Source organism: Jaculus jaculus, chromosome 4 (genome assembly GCF_020740685.1).
Source record: "Jaculus jaculus isolate mJacJac1 chromosome 4, mJacJac1.mat.Y.cur, whole genome shotgun sequence".
In the NCBI taxonomy this organism is placed as follows: domain Eukaryota; kingdom Metazoa; phylum Chordata; class Mammalia; order Rodentia; family Dipodidae; genus Jaculus; species Jaculus jaculus.
In genome coordinates, this window is record NC_059105.1 from 85,928,207 (window position 1) to 85,949,833 (window position 21,627).

General features: G+C 34.8%; 2 protein-coding genes across 2 annotated transcripts in view; both read right to left on the bottom strand.

The window, feature by feature from the left end:
• The window catches only part of Galnt13 (polypeptide N-acetylgalactosaminyltransferase 13), a 519,646-nt gene that overhangs the window by 144,203 nt on the left and 353,816 nt on the right, over positions 1 to 21,627 (bottom strand). The window contains exon 9 of the mRNA XM_004651848.2: positions 19,379 to 19,559. Coding sequence (XP_004651905.1) covers positions 19,379 to 19,559 — 181 coding nt within the window. The remainder of the gene's footprint in view (positions 1 to 19,378; positions 19,560 to 21,627) is intronic.
• Positions 20,749 to 21,236, bottom strand: LOC101614064 (transcription initiation factor TFIID subunit 12-like). The gene has a single exon (XM_045148254.1). It carries the CDS (start codon positions 21,229 to 21,231, stop codon positions 20,749 to 20,751), a length of 483 nt encoding a protein of 160 aa, XP_045004189.1. The 5' UTR covers positions 21,232 to 21,236.

A 21,627-nucleotide genomic window follows, 5' to 3' on the forward strand; every position in this document is an offset into this window, starting at 1 on the left:
CTTCCAAGAGAAATAAATAATAGTCTCTTCTAGCCATCTTTCTCTAACTCCATCTCCAGAGTCACCTGATTTCTGCATGAGACATTGCATAGTGTGCCATGCCTTCAGTTTCTGGGACTCATGTGAGTACAACAAACATTTTCCTTTGGGAAAGTCATGGCTGCTAGATAATACCTTATTAAAACAAATCCCAGGCAGCCTCAAAAACTTATTCTTCTATGAATATTTCTCATCTCACACACAGAAAATATCTTCACATTTGTAGAAAAACATAATTCCCTCAAATGAAATTATATGAGAATTTTTACCTATGCAGTTGCCAAAAACTTTGTAATTGACTATTCTGAGTTTAATTTGATAAAAACTTGCTAATATACACTTTTGTAATATTTAAAATAATATAGCAACAATTAACTTGGATTAATAAAGACACCAATTACCTAAACTGCCTAATGATACAGTGTGATGTTGAACATAATATATGTGTATTTTATGAGATATAAATAATATTGAGTTTGTATAGTCCAATGTGTAAATAAAAATGAAGTATATAATTCCACATTTATAACACAATGGATATTCAAACAAAAATGGTTAGAAGGCCCAGCACTAGAGTGCTAAATGATTATCATTATTACGGGTTTTGTTTATGGATGTTTCAAAATGTTTCATTTTTAAAAATTAACTATTTGAACAGTAGAAAAAAACTATCCATTATACCTATAATGAAATTAACTATTTTGTATGTGTTATGTGTTGTGTAAATATGTGTGGATGAACATCTCTTCTGTGCATATGGAAGTGAGAAGCTAACATTAGGCAGGTCTTCTTCAGCTTCTCCCTGCCTTATTCTTTGAGAAGGCCTTTGCTGAGTTAAAGCCAGAGCTTGACAATACAGCTAGATGAGCCAGTGAGCCCTTGGATTCCTTGTCTCTTCCCCACTCTGCCCCGAATTACAGGGCCCTACTACCGTGCTCAGCATTTTATGTAGGTTATGGAGATCCAATCTAAGGTTCTCGAGCTTGCACAGCAAACACTTTACACACTGACTCATCTCTGAAGCCTGAAGTCAACTAATTTTAACATTTTAGCCTCAGAGCTTTCTTTCTATATGTAGATATATAGACAGATAGATAGAGATAGATATACAGATACATAGATATACAAACTACAAGTGTCATTTAATCCCTCTTTCTTCTTGTTTTTGATCACATTTTTCTCAAAGATTCTACAGTGAAGAACATGGATTTCTTGTTTCTAGAGTATACATTGACATACTTGTCATCAGCAAAGGCACATCTTGTTTACCTGGTGTTGTATTACATTATTTCTGCATATTAATCTAATGCTAATCTGCATAATAATGTTGCCATTTACTATGGCAGGTATTCAACACTGACTTGGGCCTTTACTCAACATACTTATGGCATGGGTCTACCAGAGGTTACCATGAATAGCAAAGATCATATAAAAGTGACACATCATTTTAATTGAGAAATATTTCAACCACTTAACATTTATATTCATTTATTAGTGTCAATAGAAGGGACATTTTCTGTTTTCTTAGATGATATTCCAATTATTGAGGCAGTAAAGGACGGAGAAATTCTTGTGAGCAAAACTGCATTCTCCTCCCAAGGATCTAACAGTTGGATATTCTGAAAGATCCCTTGCACTGAAGAAGTGCCAGTGCAGGGGGGGAGTGCTACATTTGTGAAAATTTATTGCAGTCCACCTTATTAAAAAGTTGTGGAACATTAAAATTTTCAACAACCAAGCGCCTAGTTGCAATTCCATCAAGGGCTTTTAATCGGAAAACAAATTAGAACAATCTAAATTTCATTTTATAATTATATTCCAAAAGGCTTGTGGCTTTATTGTTTGATTAGATAAATGAAACTATACAGATCCCTGAATCAGAATTAATTTCTAGAAGCACACTAAAGACAACCACACTTTGAGTGAAATGTTCTACTCCACATCCATAGAAACTTTTGGTATCTACTCATAGAGGTTCTGAAGTCAAATAAACCTCCCTTATCTGAGTGCAGTCACTGTCACTGTGATCCCAACATTTGGACTATCAATGCCCTGTGCCTTCAGGTTTATTTCTATTTCATTGCATTATTTATTTTATTCTTTTTTTTTTTTTTTGAGGTAAGGTCTCACTCTGTAGCCCAGGCTGACCTGGAATCCACCATGTAGTCTCAGGGTGGCCTCGAACTCATGGTAATCCTCCTACCTCTGCCTCCAAGTGCTGGGATTAAATGTGCGCGCCACCACACCCGGCTATTTTATTGTACTTAAGTAGAGCTCACTATGCTGTTCAGGTTGACTTCAAACTTTGGATCACCAGTCTTCCTTCTGTCTCAGCCTCCCAAGGTCTGGGGTAAGTACTACTGTCCTCAGAATTATGGCCACTTGTTACAGAAGACCAGAATGTCTATGGCTTTAGTCTTCCCAAAATGCACATTTGTTTAAAATCTCTCTGCCTCTACAATAAACCATTTCATTGTTCCTCATAATCTACACTTTACTCCCCAACATAGCAGCCATTTATTTAATCAGTTGGGCTTCTAGGTTTCTAGGTCTCCCCATGAGCATCAAGTAGCACCCAATTTCTTCTCCAACCACTGTTCATTCCATTCAGCTCTAGTATTACTGTTTGTTGTCGTTCTCCTGGATAAGCCCTGTTTTATAGCCATTTTCTCTTTATTCTTCACATATAAATTCTAAAGTGTTCTGAAAAAGTGCCAAATAGGAACTGAGGAAATTTACATTATCATACACACATGTGTACATAAAAAAAACCAGCAGTTAAAGGAAGCTGTCAAATCAAAATTGGACACATATTTTTATCAATTTTATAAGAATATCATACAGAAATAATGAATGAAATATAATTTATAAAAATGCTCAATGTAAAAATAAAATAATTCTGTTTTCCTTCTTATCTAGAGATGAGGAGGATGTTCACAAATGTTCATAGTAGGGCTAGAGGGATGGATGGTTTAGCTGTTAAGGTGTTTGCCTGCAAAGCCAAAGGACACAGGTTCCATTCCCCATGACCCTCATTAGCCAGATGCACAAGGGGTCATATGTCTGGAATTTGTTTGCAGTGGTGGGAGGCCCTGGCACACCCATGCTCTCTCTCTCTTTCTCTGTCCAATAAATAAATCAATCAAAAGTTAAAAAAAAGACTGAGAAGGAAAATTATTAAATTATTAAAAAATGTTCATAGTGATTATTGCTTGTTTTGCAATGTTGTTGCTTCTCTCTGGTTCCTTAAAAAGAATTTTGTTTTCGATATATACAAAAAATGTTTTATGACAAAGGAAACATTGAAAGTAATATACTGTTTTTAAGTGTAAACATAATTATTCTTTATTTGTTCTGGTCCTGCATTAAGTAATTAATAGTTTTATCTATTAATTTTCTTCTTGAAAAGGCAGAAATTCAATTCTATTACTGCGTTTGAAATATTTAACTTTTGCTATTAGGAAAAAACAATCTGATGAAGGTAAAGAAATTTGCAATCTTCAATTGTGGAGGTATCTGTTTCCCTTACCATTGTCTTACTTTCCCTTATTAATTCATATTACATTCAATTTGAATTCACTTGAAGTAGCAATGACTAAAAAAGAAATGTTAAAACTGCTTCAAAATATCATTGTTGTGCAATGACTAATAATAGTTACAAGTGAATAGCTCCTGCTATTGCAAGAATAATTAGCATCTTATTCTCACTCACAGACAAGGTAAATGATGGCGTGTCTCCTGTGGAAGGAGGAAGCTATAGTTGTTCTACCAAATCTGCCAGTGGCAGCTGGTGCTTTACTCAGAAGAAGCCTTTTGCTTAAATAAGTGAAAATAATCTAATGCCTCTGCTTAGATTCTAATCATGGCTCTGATTAGATTCTAATCAATATCATGATGATATCAGGGGAGGGTGTATTTCTACAATTGTAGATAAACTAGCATAGCTTCCCAGACAGCTGAGTTCATTATGTATGGGCTGTCAGTCACACAGCCAGTCATTTCTGTTGCTTTTGATCTCTTGTTGTTATGTTTTCTCATGGACATTCCTTTCTCTTTTCTTTCTTAGCATGTTTAAACATCCAATTTTATCTCCTTACAGATGATACTCTAGAAGATCCCCATTAGATTTTCTTTGCCATAGTACAGAAATGACTTGCTTTTTTCATTCCACTAATGTTAGAGATGTGGTTCTCATTCTATTCTCAAAGCTTTAAAAATCTTATTTCACTATTATCTTGACAATTCTTTTCATATTGCCTTATGGAAATGGTAGGATACTAAAGCATTTTACCCACAGTAAGTTTATTAGGATTCATATCACATACCACAAATAGCTTACTGATATCCAAAATATCAACATACAACCTTTAAACCGAATTCAAACTGGACATACTTTCAGTACAAAAAAAAAAAAAAAAGCTGTACACATGACTCAACAAGCAGTGCCAAGTAACTGAAGTTGATTTTTAATCCTTATTGTTCATCACAGAGGCCACTATACCAAATAGTGTATGTGTGTGTGTGTGTGTCTGTGTGTGTGTGCACGCATGTGTGTGTGAGTGGTCATCATTGTAAAAGAGATATTTATATAGTTGCATCAGAGTTCCTGTCACCATTTTCTACTTCTCCTCTCTCCTCTCTATTAATATCTCTGTTTCCTAAAAAGTCCTCAGACTTTGCATGTACTTCTCCGTTATCACTAGCATGTGTATTTACACCAGCAACATTTTATAATTGGTTTAGCCAAACACATTTTGAAAGCTTCAAGTTTCTCTGTACTTTGACTCCTCTACTATGTAATGTCAAGAGTGATTCATTTTCCATTTATGTCCATCACTGGCATGAAACTGTTCTTTGAGCTGAATTCCATGCTGTTGCTAAAGTCTTCCAACCATAATAAATTTCTCCTTCCCAGTTCCTGGACAACATCATGCTCTCTCCTGATTCTTTGCAGAGGTAAACTGTGATCCTTTTGTGAAAAAGCTACCTTTTTCCATTGTGCTTCCTTTCCCTGGATACTTCCACTCAGCTCAGAATTCTTTTCAATGAGAAAAACTATTCTGAATGCCTCAGATTATTTCTCAATTTTTGTTATGTTCTATTATAAATTTTAAATATTATCTCTTACTTGTATGTATTCACCAATCCTGCAGTTACTGTAAAGAAGATCTGATATATAACCTTTGTATTAACAATTTTATACATCTATGTAACATATTCTGTTCATAATCCCCTCCAATTACCTTATTATGACCCCCAAATGTGTCCCTCTGAGAGGGAGTCATGTAGTTTTTTTAGGTAGTTTAGGGTGACTGGGCCCCAAAAGTAAAGACAGTAATGTCCACTCTCACAGTCTCCATGTTGCTAGAGATGGAAGGATGATCTGATTTTTTATCTATTGGCTAAAGGAGTTACCTAGATTTGTTTTTTTCATAAGCATCCTGAGCCCCTCATGGAAGGGAGATTTCCTTTCCTAGAATTCAGATCTAATCCTTACATGGCTGATCAATGCCCCCAGAACTTGACATCATCTTTGGCCTCTTACTGAGTGAGTCCCTAGCTCAGACCAATCAGCCCACACTCTGGCTCACCTGAGCCTAAAGGTGAAACCTACCACACTAAGGTTATGACCCTATAAATAAATAGATGTGTGCCAGAGGAGAAGCCTTTGTCTTGGCTGGTTCCTAAAATGACAAGGTTCTGGTAAACTTCCTTTGTCTATTTCTAAGGATACTCCCCTTTAATCTCATGTGGGCTCTCTATCCCTTCCTGCCTCCACATGGCAGGAGCTCTGTACACTTTCTTTTCTTTCCTTCTCTTAATCTAATAAAGTCGCTCAAGACCTTCTGGTCTATGGATTTTAATTCTTTCAATTCACAAGACAAGAATCCAAAGTACTCTAAACTTACTAGTATATTGGTGTTTTGGTATGTTGACAAGTCACACTAAAACTACCTGTTGCACCTCTTCCACTGAATTGCTTGTTCTTCCCAACATATACAACACATTAGGGCTCACAATCATTGCCAGAAAGAAAGAAAAAAAAAATTTCATTCATAGTATATTTCCCTTTAGCTCTTCTCAAATATCTAAAGTAATGTCATAGTAAATTTTAAATTCATTTAAATTTTTGTTCAATATATGTATTAATTTACTTTTCAGAGGTTAGGGATTTTTATGCTTCCTCCCCCCCCCCCCCCCCCCCCCCGCCTCCACACAGCCTAGGCATCTCTGGAATTCACTATGTAGTGTCATGGTGGCCTTGAACTCTCAGTGACCCTACCTCTGTCTCCCAAATTCTGGGATTAAAAGCATGCACCACCATGACCAGCTTTTCTGCTTTCTGGATGAATAAAATACACTTTTGTCTCAGAAGCAATTTACATGCTTCATAGCTGAGTCCTTACTGTCAAACTCCAATGATACTAAGCGTAATGCTGATTTCTAAGACCTTTCTCCACAATGGCCCTTTCCTGGGAACCACTCTTGTTCCCATGTGCCTTCCCACACCAACAGAGAAGAAGGCTACAGTAAATCAAAACAGGTATTTGCTCAGGACTACACTGAAATAGCAATTAACAGAGTTTCTGAAAAATAAAGGCTACTGTGTTATTTCCCCCAACTTCTATGTTCTGTACCACATGTCCAAGGGTTTTTCTATTTCTGTTATGGTCTTGAGGAAAAGTTACAAGTCCTGTAATTCCTTTTCTTAGTCATTGAGTACTTCCAGAAACTCTACTCAGTTTCAGTTGTAAAGCTGAGGAAATTTTTGTGACATAGAAAGGGAAATATAGTGTTCCTAAAACTGTCCTTGTTTTAGGGGAAGTGAGTCATGGACAGGTCATTCCAAAGCAATGTGACATTTTAAATCCAAGTTTGGGTAAGTATAAAACACTTAGAATGAAATGCTTAATTCTGCTTGAAAGAACTAAGAATAGATGTGTCATGTCATGTGGGGTCACTTCCAAGTTGTGTAGCACATGCCTTCTTGATTTTGATCTTATAACAAGAAAACATTCAAATGACTAAAAACATATCAGAGTAAAAATGCTTCTTGCTTTTCATCTTCATTTGTTGGCCCCTAAGAAAATCAATGAGTTTTCAGCAATTTTCTTTAGATTTGATTTAATATAATTTTATAAAGTTGCTTAATCTTGAGATAACATATAATTAATGTGGCTAAGGAAAAAGACCTCTAATAAAAAAGAAGTAGGAACATTAAATGTTTTCCATGGAACAAAGTTAATTATTTAACCCAGAACAACTGTACTCCATGTCTACAGTAGATTACATAGAAGCAGCACATTGCAATTCAAAGTTTTAAACAAGTCAAAGTTATTGCTTTATGAAAATTTCCTTAGGTATTTAACTCTGGAACTCCTGTGTCTTTCACCAATAATGTATTGCCCTTTCCTGTGTTTGTAGTGAGAAGCAACTATCTGCTTATTCCAAGAGCTAGATGCCTTTTGGAGGAAAAATTAAAAGTCTTCTTACTTACAAGGGTGGGATACCAGAATATTTTGTATGTTCAGGTCATTTCTTTTCTATGGTTAACAAGGCTAGGAACTAGCTTTATGTTGTATAAGTACAAAAGAATAAACACATGCTGGCTTAACAGAGGGAAAAGCAAAAGACTTTAGCTTCAGTCTTTTCCAAAAGGAACTGAAGAATTGTTATGTGGAAAGATAGGGAAATTTTAGTGAATACATTAACACTGGCAAATATTAGTGATTCTCCTGGGGAAGAATTTTGGCCTACATAATATTTTCAGATGTAGGGAAAATCATGAGAAATGTATGTTTAGTTGCATATATTAAGAGGAAATAATTAGCTGTAAAATGTTTCCAAGTCACTCTATGCTTTTGTGATTTATTTCTGTATGAAAATACCAATTCTACTTTCTTTATATGACATAGATCAATGCCTATTTATATATAATAATTTTAATCTAATATTAACTTTGATCAATTTAAAACTTCAGGTACTTAAGAGTTATGGTATATTTTTACTTCATCAATATAATTTTTAAATTGAAAATATATCTAAAGACACAAAAATTATAAATTTTCTTAAATTATTATGTTGTTTAAATACCTAATTGATTACAGTTTTCAATGAACCTAATGATGTACAGTATATAAAAAACATTACAACTTGGGCTAGAGAAATGGCTTAGTGGTTAAGGCACATGCCTGCGAAACCTAAGGACCCAGGTTCAATTTTCTAGGTCTCATGTAAGCCAGATGGAGATAGTGGCACATGCATCTGGAGTTCGTTTGCAGTGGCTAGAGGCCATGGTGCACCCACACACTGTCTCTTTCTCTCTCTGTGAGCCTCTAATAAATAAGTAAATATAAATAAATCTTTAAAAAACTTATTAAAATATTAAAATGATGGCTTATAGACTTCATTTGTTCATAAAATCTTCCCATCCTCCTCTGCCTTCCTTCTTCTGCTTCAGCAATTTCTTACTATATAACTCAGGCTAGTCTTATTTTACACCTCATTGATTGCATTTCACTCACATAAATTAGAGAGATGTATCCTATTGATGTATTTAACTTATCTGCATAGAATGTACATTATTTCAATTTGATAATATAATATGAAATTTAAAGTTCAACTTTTGAACTTAAATACCCAATATAAAGGCTATCATAAGTCATATATTGCCATTTTTGCTAAACCATTTGCAAAACATAACAATATATTGACCTTAGAACATTTCTTGCAACTCTCTAGCATTGATGATTCTACAATAGTACTACTGTTGATAAAATTGGGGAGAAGGTAGATTTGTTAAATAAGCATTCCATCTTTGCAAAAATTGTTTCTACTTGCCTTTGAAAAACTCCAATTTCACCTCTTGATTGTATCTCTTTCTTCCCACCTTTTATCTACTATTGTGTATCTCTACCATTTAAGACTTGAATAATTCTATATAATAAATGTATTCTTTTTAAATTTATATGATATGTATTAATATGTAAGTGAGAGCTACTCTTAGGGAGTATGACTTATTAGGACTCTGGGGTAAGTTACTGTTAAGAGTTCACATGATTAGTTGGATATATGTTGCCTTTTTTTGTTTTGTTTTACTTTTGGATGTTACTGCAGTAGAGATACTCAGTTTAGCCCAGTGGGGAAGCTTAGTCTATCTTGTAGCATTATTAGATCTATAGAAAGACTGGGTGTTTCAATTCATTAATGTTCACCCTTAAATATGTCCATTTTTTAAGAGTTTATGTAACAGTCATTCCAGAATTGAAACTTAATTTTATTTTAAATGCCAAAGAAAAATGAATATAACATAGGAAGTCAGGCAAAGGTGATTGATAGGAAGAACATGTGTTGGATACTTAGCCTAAGAGCAGATGTATGAAGTCCTCAATCTGAACCTGCCTAGACACCAATGACTTCATCTAAATAACTGGCATCTAGTGTTAGAGTGCTCCATTCAGTCTTGCTAAGATTTGGAATTGAACATTTAATGTAATAAATTATATAAATTCTAGGCTGTTCAATTTTAGTTATGTCAGAATTAAATAATGAGATTAGGGAACTGTGAAGAAAAATGTGACAAGTTAAAAGTAGCTAAAACTTTTACATGTACCAAAGTCATATTTGATTTGATTAAAATTAAATCCTCTCATATCAAACACAACTTTCTGCCAGCTCATTACCAAAAATTCCTTTCTTCTTCCACCAGTTCTCTTCATCATTTGTACAAACAAGAAAATTTTAAAATGTCCTACCTGAATATCTCAAGCATGAGGGAAATGGATATTTATCATGACCTACACAATTCAGATGGAAAAAGAATTTCTTAAACAGAAAGTTCAGATTAGTGCTGTACTGGTGTAGTGCATACATAAAAATAGCTGGAGCTATCCATGTTTTATTTAACATGTATAGAAGAAAAAGGTGTAGGTATATGAATCATTTTGCTGTCTGAACTCTAGAAGGTAGTTAATATTCTGTGCATCATCTATACTAGAATTTAAGTGATATTTACTTAGAAACCTACCTATAGATAATAATACTAAAATTATTAGAAGGGCTAATTATCTGAAGTGACAAATTTCTAATCAAAGTTTCTGTGATTGCAATGCTCTACCCTGACTCTTCAATTTTAAATTGTCTGTAAAAATAAACATTATTTATTTAATCTGATGATTAGTGCTATGGAACATAAATATAATTCAATATTTTGGAAAGATTAATATAGTGGGAAATGTTATAATCTCTTTAATGTCCTCATTTAAAATTATAGCTGTTATAGGTAATGCTGCTATGCATACATAAAAAAAGCTGTATTCAAAAGAATAGCTATCAAATTTTGGTATTCTACTTAAGTGTATTGTCTTGACAGCACACAGACATTGCTTGAAATAATTGAACATGGATTTCCTGAGATTCAAGACTAAATTATTCATAGAATACTTCTTATGTATAAAAATTTGAGAGCATAGGGGGATATTTATTTAAAATATATAAACCAAAAGAGTCATGAAGGGTAAGATAGATATATTTTACATTAACACATAAATTCTTTTATAAGACTTTTATGAATCAATTGCAAGATAAACAAAAGCCCACAGGAAAATTCTCAACAACCTATATATCAGACGAAGGATTAAATGCCAAAATACATAAAGATTTATGAAATTATGAAAGAGCAAAAATACCCCAAAGCAAAGTGAACTGAGAATATGAGGGAAAAGAAGTATAGCCATTTTCTCATTGAAGAAACTCAAATAGCAAGCAGTAAAACTGAAAAAGAAAATCCATTCCTGATAGCAGTACAAGACAACAAATGTGTGTATGGGTGACTAGCTCAATGAAAAGGCACGAACAGCTAAGCCTGGAGTACTGAGTTCAATGCCCGCACCCTGTGTAAAAAGGCTGAAGTGGTAATAGGCATTAGTAAGCCAACCAAACTGATGCTGAAGGCAACGTGAGAGGTATAGACAGGGGAATTTCCTTGACACCTGGAGCTCATGAAGCTAAGCATAGCTGAATGAAAATCTACAATGAGCAACACTGCCTTAAAGGAGATAGACAGGCCAGCATCAAACTGAAAGTCATCCTCTAACTTGCACAGACATTCCACGACATATACTTACACACACACACACACACACACACACACACACACACACACACACACTTAAAAAAAAGAAAAATATGGGCTGCAGAGATGGCTTAGTGGTTAAGGCATGTGCCTGCAAAGCCAAAGGACCTCAGTTCGATTCCCCAGGACCCATGTAAGCCAGATGCACAAGCAGTCCACATGTCTGGAGTTTGTTTGCAGTGGCTGGAGGCCTGGTGCACCCATTCTCTCTCTTCTTCTGCCTCATCCTCTCTCTCAAATAAATAAATAAAAATAAATAAAATTTTAAAAAAAGAAAGAAAAATATAATAGCTATGTGAGCATATATGTAAAACTGAGAAACTGAGAATATATAGTGTTAACAGTATAAAGTGAGAGCTCAGACTCTGGATGAAGGAGTGACAGTCTATATATGTCTTTTAAGAAAAATTTCAAAGTTTTTGTCATATTTACCAAAATGAAATGCATAGATTCATTGATAAGTGTAGATATATGTGTGTGTATATATATTATATACATATATATTAGGCCCCCAATATATCCAGTGTTTTGTTAGTTTATAGTTTGGATGTACAGCCTCCTGACTGGAGAAGGTGTAGTGGTGAGTTTGAAATTCCAGTCTAAAGGTATGCAAAGTGTGCCTAGCTGGAGTTCCTGACTTGTGTGATGTGGTGTGACTTTTGGCTTGTGGCTTTTTCTCTCTCTGCTTGGACCTGCCATTAAGGAATTTCCCCTGGATCTATAAGCTTCAATAAGGATCTCTTCCTCCATAACTGTGCCTGGTCTGGGAGTTCATTTCAACAAATCTGAACCAGTCTGCTACAAAACTCCATCCGAATTGAGCATGAGATATCTTGCAGGCATGTTTAAAGTCCTCTGCATACCTAGTTTTGTTTAAGTCTCAACAAAATTTATGTGAAATCCTCCATTTAATGGAGATCAAATACTGAAGGATTTAATGTTTAAGGATTTTAACCCAGGGGCTCTGTCCCCACACTTTCTTTTTAAACCTGCTATTTACCTCCAAAACCACCTCATAGATTCATAAATATAGCATTACTAGAATTTTCTATAATTGTTACCAGAGAGTACCAGTATGATTAAATATTTTAATACATTTATATCATATAATACTTATTCACTGAAAGTGACATAGAACAGTTCTATGTGGATTATATGTGAAACATTGTTGGCTATATAGTTATGATAGAAGAAAAAAAAGACAAATGAGTACCAATTACATATTTTATATCTGTGTGTATTTCAGTATATGCAGAAAACTGTATGGGAGAGAATTTGACAAACAGATGTAATGATTAGGGCCTAGATATTTTTCTTGCCTTTAACGTATGTAAATAAAATAGAGAGGGAAAATTAAGTTTTGAGCTTGATGCACTCTAATATCATAACCAGATCATAAAGAAAGCAATTGCAATCTACTTATTCACAGTCTTATAAGAGGAATAAAGATTCTTAAAATGCATAAATTTACAAAATGAGAATTGTAAAAAGCACTTTGGAGTTCTTGGGAGAAATTATATCAACCCCGAGAAATGAATGATGCATAGAAGTGAGGATAATCGTATAGTACGTGGTATTTCATGCAAGGCACAACGTTCCTTCATTGACTTCTCAAATACTGTGCTAGGTACACACAAAAACCAAAAGCAAGAGAAGGCATGTTGAATGTGGGAGCCTGTAGCAGTTCATATAACAGGTATGGGGATTGATAGGGATGAATATATGGGAAAGGATCAAAAGAAAGTGAGGGTTACATCTCATAGTACCTTCTGTGCTATTATTCAGTTATTGAATGTTGGTTAGAAAATGAGAGGACAGAAGAGCTGTGGTTCAGGAAGGGCTTCCCACAGCTAGATAAGGATGGGGGAGAAGCAGCCCAGCTTTGAAGCACTTGGTCTCATCAGGAAGGTCAAGCTACAGGAGTGAGTATGTAAATGGGATTTAGGTCAACTGGAAGACAGGAGAGAAATTAGCATGTATAAAGAAGAGAATGGAGAGATATGTAAAAGTAGGAACCCAGCAAACTGTTGACAGTTTACTTAAGAATCTCTAAATTCTCTACAGTGTATACATCACTGCCTAAATGCTTAATCGTATGTTTCATTTAAACTAGACAAATACAATAATACAGGCAGTTCACTCTTCAGAGGGAAAGGCTAAAGCTTAACAGTATTTGTATTCAATTTTATCTGATGAAGTACTAGCCAGGGACTTAGTAATTATTTCCATGAAAATCAAAGCAAAGAGTATCATAGTTATAAAAGTACAAATACTCATAAAAATCAACAAAAATACAGATCATAAAAACCTGACTAAAAGCCTTATAGAATTACAGATTTCCAAGCTGTTTTCATTGATTGAAGCAAGGAAATGTTGTCTGGTCCCTAGATCAATATGAAATATAGCTGTCATCCTGATTTCAATATGGAGTGTCTTAAGGTTTCACGGAGACAAATGCGATATTAAAATACAGCACACCGAAATGCTGTAGAATTTTCTCCTTGTATTGTCATGTGTACTCAAGCAAAGCCTTGAAGAGGCTTTTATTAAGTAATGAACAAAGAGAGACAACTCATTTAATGAAGGCACTTTCAAAAATGCCTGTTGGGCTTTAAAATATATATTTCTATACTATTGGCATCTTTAAAAACGACAGCCAGGAATCAGGCTAAAGGAATGTTAAAATTCTATTCAACACTGCTTCAAAGTAATATAGCTCTTCATTTAAGCACTTATTTAGTAGAACAATTAGAAATGCCAATGCTTTCAAAATTGACAAATTGCTAATGGGAATGGGACTAGGACACATGATAAATATAAAGATAGGTAAAAATCTATACATGTAGCTATACATAGATTCCCTACTTTGAATGAATTTAGAATCATGAAAATAAAGAATCACAGGCATTAAAGTAAGCCACATATATATATATATATATATATATATATATATATATATATGATTTGTAAAGTTTTGCATTGTGCTGTTTCATAAAAGACATTTATTGCCTGACTTGACTATCTTCTACACTATTGTATCAGTCCTAGTCATACTCAATCTGCCACCACTGACTATGTGAAAAGATAGCTACCAATATGGCCCTACACACCAGTGCCATATTGTTTTTATACCGTAGCTCTATAGTATAACTTGAAGTCGGACATGGAGATATTTCTATCAGTATTCTTTTTTGCTGCAGGTAGTTTTGGCCATCTGAGATCTTTTATGCTTCCTTATGAATTATAAGATTGACTTTTCTCTTTCTTTGCAGAAAGGTATTGGGATTCTGATTGGGATTGCACTGAATATGTTGGTTTAGATAGGATGGCCATTTTCACACTAATAATTTTTCTTTTCTGTGTTTTTTGTTTGTTTGTTTTACTAATAATTTTTCAAATCCATAACCATGGGGGATCTTTCCATCTTGTGGAGTCTTCCACACAAAATCATAAATGTACTGAAAACATGAGACTTTTTCCTTGTGATTTTTTTTTTTTCTTTTTGTAACTTGACTGTACAGTTCTCTAGCAAGAACTTCTAGATGTCAATATCATGTTTCAATGTCAAAAGTTTGGACCTGCCAGTGAGTGTTCAGCTGTATCACATTGTGTGCTTACAATTACATCAAGTGTAAAAGCCTGAAGCACATAGGTAAGCCTTCAGGAGGCTCTCTGATGGCAAACATGGGAAGGATATTCAGGATATATTATGAATGTTATTCATTGCTTTCTTTTATCTGTGGGTGCTAATCAGAACCTGGATCAAGAAGGAGGACAGAGGATTCATTTTCATTTACCACAATTCTTGAGAAGAGATTCCCCTTTTTTAAGCCAGACATCTTACACATAATTCGACAGACAGGAAAATAATAAAAAAAAAAATGTTGCTCTTTTCAAATGTATCTCCTCATCTGTCAATTATTCAAATTAATAAACATTTTAGGGGCTACATAGTGACAGGAAAGTTATTAGGTATAGAGAATGCTAATTTCTGAATTACTTCAGATGTAGATAGAAAACGGAATGTGAAAGGAATGGGATGATCCCCCTGAGCAATGTGGCTGTTTACTGTTAACTAAGGAATGGGATAATCCCTCTGTGCAATGTACCATGACCTCCCTGTATCTGTTTGTTTCTACATATCTTTGTGATTATGTACCATAGAATGTTTCTTGCCACAGTTATGCCTATGTGACCTATGTAACCTTGTGACTTCTTGTAATATCCCTCTCTGTTGTTTTACAGTATGTAATTTTGTGGTTTAACTCCCAATCCTGTTTTTACTATAAACATCATATGGTTATTTCCAATAAAAGCAAACACTCCAAATAGAACAGGGCTGCATCTTGAGATCCTGAACTCTGGGATGCAGACCTAGTGCTCCAGCTTTCCTCTTTTCTTTCTTCTACCCAATAAAACTTTGCCTCATATTCTGTGAGTCGATGGTCTTACTTGTGGAATGCTAGACTCTATAACAGTAGAGATATACATGTAGAGAAAATGAAAGCTAAAACAACATTGCAAGTACTAATGATGTGGTATCCATTCCTTCAAACTGGAGAACACACTTTCAGAGAGAAATACTTAAGAATGAGAGAGCTGATTTTACTCATGAAGCCAATCACTGCAGCAGGGAGGGACAATTTTACAGAGTATATTGGAAAGAAGCAAAATTATGTTCAGAATTCAATTCATGAAGGGCCAGTAATTATACACTGAAGTTTGGATAACTATAAAAGTAGAAAGTAAAATTCAGTAATAAGATCTCTGGTACAAAAAGTTGAAATCTCTTCACAAAATTCTTTGAACAAATTAGTAGATACAAACGTGATCTTAAAACAATTTCCTTAAACATGATTCTAAGAAAGTGTTAGAGAACACATGAATGTGTGTTCATGATATCAAGAGATAGTAAGTGTACTGTGCTGTATCTCCACTTCATCACACACAACTTTTTTTCATAAATATCCATTGAGTTGCAAAATTAGAAGCTTAGGCTAGGAATATGGCCATAGGACAAAGGCAATTGCTTTAAAGCCAGCTGGCCTGAGTTCAAATCTAGAGCCAACCATATCTTTGGATGCCAAAAGTGACATAACTGCTAGGCATTCCATATGCAGTGACAAGAGTTCCTGTCATATATCTCTTCTCTCTCTCTCTATTTCTCTCTTTCATTTACACATAAATTAAATAAATAAAATAAAATTCTAAATTTAGAAAATCATCAATTGAAAATAGCAAAGTATGTCAGGATTTTGAAATTTAAGGTATAGAATCCATCAGAATCTGCAGTTTAAATAAATAATGACCTAAATATTTATCATTAAAAGGGCAGGTTTCTGATTTAATATAATTCACTATTTGGTTCTTGGGCTGATCTCAAAGTGGTCATTTTAGCACAGTTTGGGAGTAACCAGTGGGCCCCATGATTTAGAAACCTGCATAGTCATTTTTCTATGGGAGATGGGGGATGGAAATGAACAAATATAAGGGGGCAAACTATTATTTTTCTGGATATCTTATCCACATAAAGGTGCCTAACCAGTATGTAAAGGTCTCTTGGCCTTCTTCATTCTCTGCGTGCCTGAGTCTCCTGGTGTGTGCTTTGGTAATCCCTCCTCTGGCTGGGGAGTGGGATGGGGGTGAGGGTTAGAGTTGTTTCTGTGAGTACGTCTTTCTGCTTGCTTTCCATGTGTGTCTTGCTCTTTCTTGCCTAACAGTAGGTGTGTAACTTTCTCTTGGCTTTCTTCTTATTTCTCAGGATCCACACATGTGTAAGTCTCTCTCAGTCTCCACTGACGCTTCCAGCCAGGCTAGGAAGGGGTGAATCACTTTTATTCTTGTTAGCCTTCCCTCTGGATCTAAGTCTTATAATTCATAATGTACCCTTCTTGTTTTGAATACTCTGCAAATTTGAATAAAGACTCAAAAGATGGGGTCCCTGAGCCTGGAATCTCCTGCAACCATATGCAATATAGTCTCACCATAGACCAAAATTTTGCACCACTCTGATTATCCCTACATTGTGACTTCCCCCCTATTGCACATTACTGAAGAGCATGGCTTTTCTCCTAATTTCTTTTAGCAGTTCATTCTAGTCAACCTTCATAGAATAAGGAAGAAATGTTCCTTGTGCTACCCTAATGGCACTTTCCACAAGTAATATTCATTGTGGATTACTATGCTGTGCACGTGTATAATGTTGCTCAATTACTCATTTCTTGAATGCATGCTGCATGGACTCACCTGTCATGCTTCTTTCCACCATTACTTTAGCATTTATATTCAAGATTAGATATTTTTCTAAGTAATGATTTGCATTCAAAAAGTATCATCAAAAGAAAGTGAAAAGTTTACACAAATGTCACTGCCTTCCTGAAATTTTACATGTTCTGTTGATCTCTGAGAACATTTGGACAGAATTTCTACTGTAAAGGAAAATTCCCCTTTTCGAGAAGTAGTGTTCCTTGTAATACCTCTTTGTGTCATAGAAGAGGCTTGAAGAAGTGTGAACAGGTCCTTCTGTTCATACATTTACACATAAAATGCCTTTATTTACCTTCCTAAGGCAAAATTTCAGATCTTAATAAGAAGGCTTGCAATGCTTTTGCTTTACTGCACAGTCCTTTATTACAGAAGAATTTATCTGCATTATATTTAGTTTCAGAAGTCAGAACAACTTGTTGTAGTATCCACTTGGGCTTTTCTCACTGTTATAACAGATCATGCTTCAGAAAAAATATGGGCAAGTAGGTGAAACTGAATGCCATGAAATCCATATAGAAGCTATCAAAAACAGAACACTTCAATATGTTTTGTCAATTCAGCTGAGTTCTTTTAATTCATGGTTTGATCTGCTTGTCTATATTTTGGAATCTGGTCTTGGCTACTTCTTGTAGCTGCCTTTTCTCGAGACATGTTTTCATTTATGTAGTTGAATTTAACCTTGAACTCCTCATTTCTTGCTTCAACTTACTTTCTTTTTTTTGTTTAACATCTCAGTATTTTCTCATTTTTTGAAAATAAATAATGTGGCTGTCACAGAAAACTGTAAAAATGATCTTGTCATTGGATTATCTCACAATGATTTGTTTCTTTTTTATTTTTAAATTTTTTTTTTCAAGCAGTTTTTTTTTCAAGCAGAGAGAGAGAGAGAGAGAGAGAGAGAGGGAGAGAAAGGGAGAAAGAATGAATAAGGGTCTTCCAGGGCCATCAGCTATTTAATATTTTTATAAAAGAGAATGTTTTAAATAAATAATACATTAAGATTGATAGTATTTAGAAAATACTGACAAGTAGAGAGAAAAGAATAATTTTATTTATCATCAATCACAGAGTTATAGCCTACAGATATTTTTATTTCTGCATGTATAGTTTGGTATAGCTAAAGTAGGATCCAGTTTTATAGTTATTTATTTACCACACTATTAAATAAATAGTCTTAAAATATATGTTTCAAAACCTGTATAATTTTTCTTTCTTGCTTCTGTATAAAGTAATTTAACTTTTCTGTATTTAAATGTATAAGAAGCCGGGCGTGGTGGCGCACTCCTTTAATCCCAGCACTCGGGAGGCAGAGGTAGGAGGATTGCCGAGAGTTCGAGGCCACCCTGAGACTACATAGTGAATTCCAGGTCAGCCTGAGCCAGAGTGAGACCCTACCTCGAAAAAAAATAAAAAAAAATAAAATAAATGTATAAGAAGTAAGGCAGAACAAACATATCAGTTTAAGCACTTTTTTTCTGGATGTTTTAAATAAATTTGAACTTGTTAATACTGTTTATTTCCTGTGGGTGAAAGGAAAACAAAACAAAAAAAAAAAGAAATAAATATAGGATAAACAATACTCAAGTGTTAGAGAAAAACATTTTACATTTGATATAGAAATTATTGTATATGTTTTCTGTAATATTAGGTATTAAATTGGTATATTAATAAAATAATGAAATATACATGCAGCATATTTAAAATTTTATGTTCCCTTTTGGAAGAATAAAAAAGTCTGAATGGCTAGGCGTGGTGGTACATGCCTTTAATCCCAGCACTAGGGAGGCAGAGGTAGGAGGATCGCTGTGAGTTCAAGACCAACCTGAGACTACATAGTGAGTTCCAGGTTGGCCTGAACTAGAGTGAAACCTTACCTTGAAAAAGCCAAAAAAAAAAAAAAAAAAATCAATAAATTAACAAAAAATCTGAATGGCATACCTGGGGAAATAATATAGAAGAAATCTTTAAACTCATCCATCCAAACTTCAGCCAGTCTCCTGTTGTTCTTGTTAATGACATGGCCAGTGCCACCAGGGAAAGTGTATGGAGTTGCCTTCCGGAAAACATGACCAACATGGGAGCAAGTCACAATCTCCAAAGAACCTCCACACTGCCAAATCTGTGAAGAAATCATTGGTAGAAGCCATTTAAATAAGACAGCAGTAAAGGTATATGTAGTAACAAGAGATTTAGTCCAAATCATTGGTAACAACCATTAATATAAGACAATAAGAGTTTTTGTGGTAACTGATGGTTAGTCTAAATCTGTGAATCTTACATGTTTCAAGAAATTGTTGGATAGACATTAAATTTAGAACTGGGATGACTGCATTTGATAAGTTAAATATTTTTATAACATTGGGATCATGGAGGTAAGATGTAATTATATCCATGTCGATTTATTAGATAGCCTAATTCCTGTTTGTAGTAGTTAATCTAATTAATAGATACTTGGTACTCATGACTTATTATGAATGACTGAATCTGTTGATATTGATACATAATGTAAAGAACTAAATTTGCTTTGGAGAAGAATCAATAAATTATACTCCACCCATTTGGAATTTTAATTGTTCATTCAGTCCCCAACATCTAAGTGCCCTGTGTCTTTGACTTTTGTATATATTATTATTCTTAACAATGTGCTAAGATGTTTTACATATGCTCAGGAGGTACAAATTCTTCATAACCTTTATTTAAGATCATTTCCTGTAAGGATTTCTCTGGTGAAAATTATTATGGTTTCTGTTATCCAAACATGATTTTATGGAAGACCTCAGATACTGTATTATAAGTATGTATAGGCTTCATTAAAGAAGGATATTTTAAAGGAAATATCCCTTAAAACAATGAACTCTTTTTTTCTTTTTTTTTGATTAATAATTTCTTTATTCTGGAAAAGCAAATCAAATTCATATTCATATAAACACTGACATAACAAAGTACAGGGAAAAGAGAAGGAAGGAGGAAACAAACCCTCTACAAATCCTGCTAATACTGTCTCACCAACACAAGCATAATGCTTTGTCCTACATTCAATCACTTATATAATAAACCACAAATACAGTCTTCTCTGGAAGATGCACTGCTCCTCTTTGAGATGGCGGGGAAATGGGACCAGAGGTGAGGGTAGGAGGCTTTATTCTTTTGGCAGATCTTCTCAGTCATTATAGATATTGCTGCACTGTTAATAAAAAATATATGCTTCTCTGTAAAGCATTTAAAAAAAATTCCAAGGATGAGATGGCTGAGGTCTCAGCTCAAGTATCTCCAAATGCATTGTTATCCATTCCCTATCTTTCCCTTTGTTATTTCTTCGTTGTTTTCCGAATCAATGCCATTCTCTGTTTATGAGCTTCTGTCGTGCAAGCTTTTTTATAGGGTCGGATTTCTTCAGAGCCAAATCCTGGGATCCACATGTTCCACTGGCACTCTAGATGTAACTGAACATCTTTCATCTCTAAGGTGCTGGACTTGCGATGTTGTGCAAGTTGGCAGGCAGCTGTCACCACACTCTCAACAAAGTCATCAGCAATCTGTAGCAGCATCTCCTCTATATCTTCATCCAACTGCTCATTAGGATCCACTTCTCTTACTAAGTCCTGTAATTTCTTCTTGGTTAATACCTGATTGTTTTCAGGGCTAAGATGACCTCCTGTCCCAGGAGTGCCTGGAATCTTTACCACAGTAGTGCTATTGGCCATGGAGCCTTGAGGGGTGCTGGCTGGTTCCGGTTTTATGGATGAGAAATTGGAGAGGTTGATTAGAGCTGAGGGGCCAAACTGGTTCATAATCTGCCGAGATTTGGACTTCAACTCACAGAGCTTATCTTTTCTTTTTGGAGCTGTGAGGACCAAGGCCAATTAGCCAACTGTGGCTCTGGGTCCTGACTCCCTCCTCCCGCTGCTCGTCCTCAACTGCCAGGGCCCAAGACTCACAGGCAGCAGCTGTCTATCTCCTCATGATATGCGTAGACTGCCCCAGGGAAGCTTTCCTCTCAGCAGCCGGTCCAACTGCGCGGCTCTGCCCAAGTCCTCTTTTTTCTTAATATGCTATAATTATTGTGTAGTTGAGGGTTACCGATTACATGAAGTATTTAAAAATATTTCAATAAAATATCTGTGTATAGCCAAATATTAAACTAACATAAAAGGCATATGTGAGTGGAAGATGTATATACAAATGAC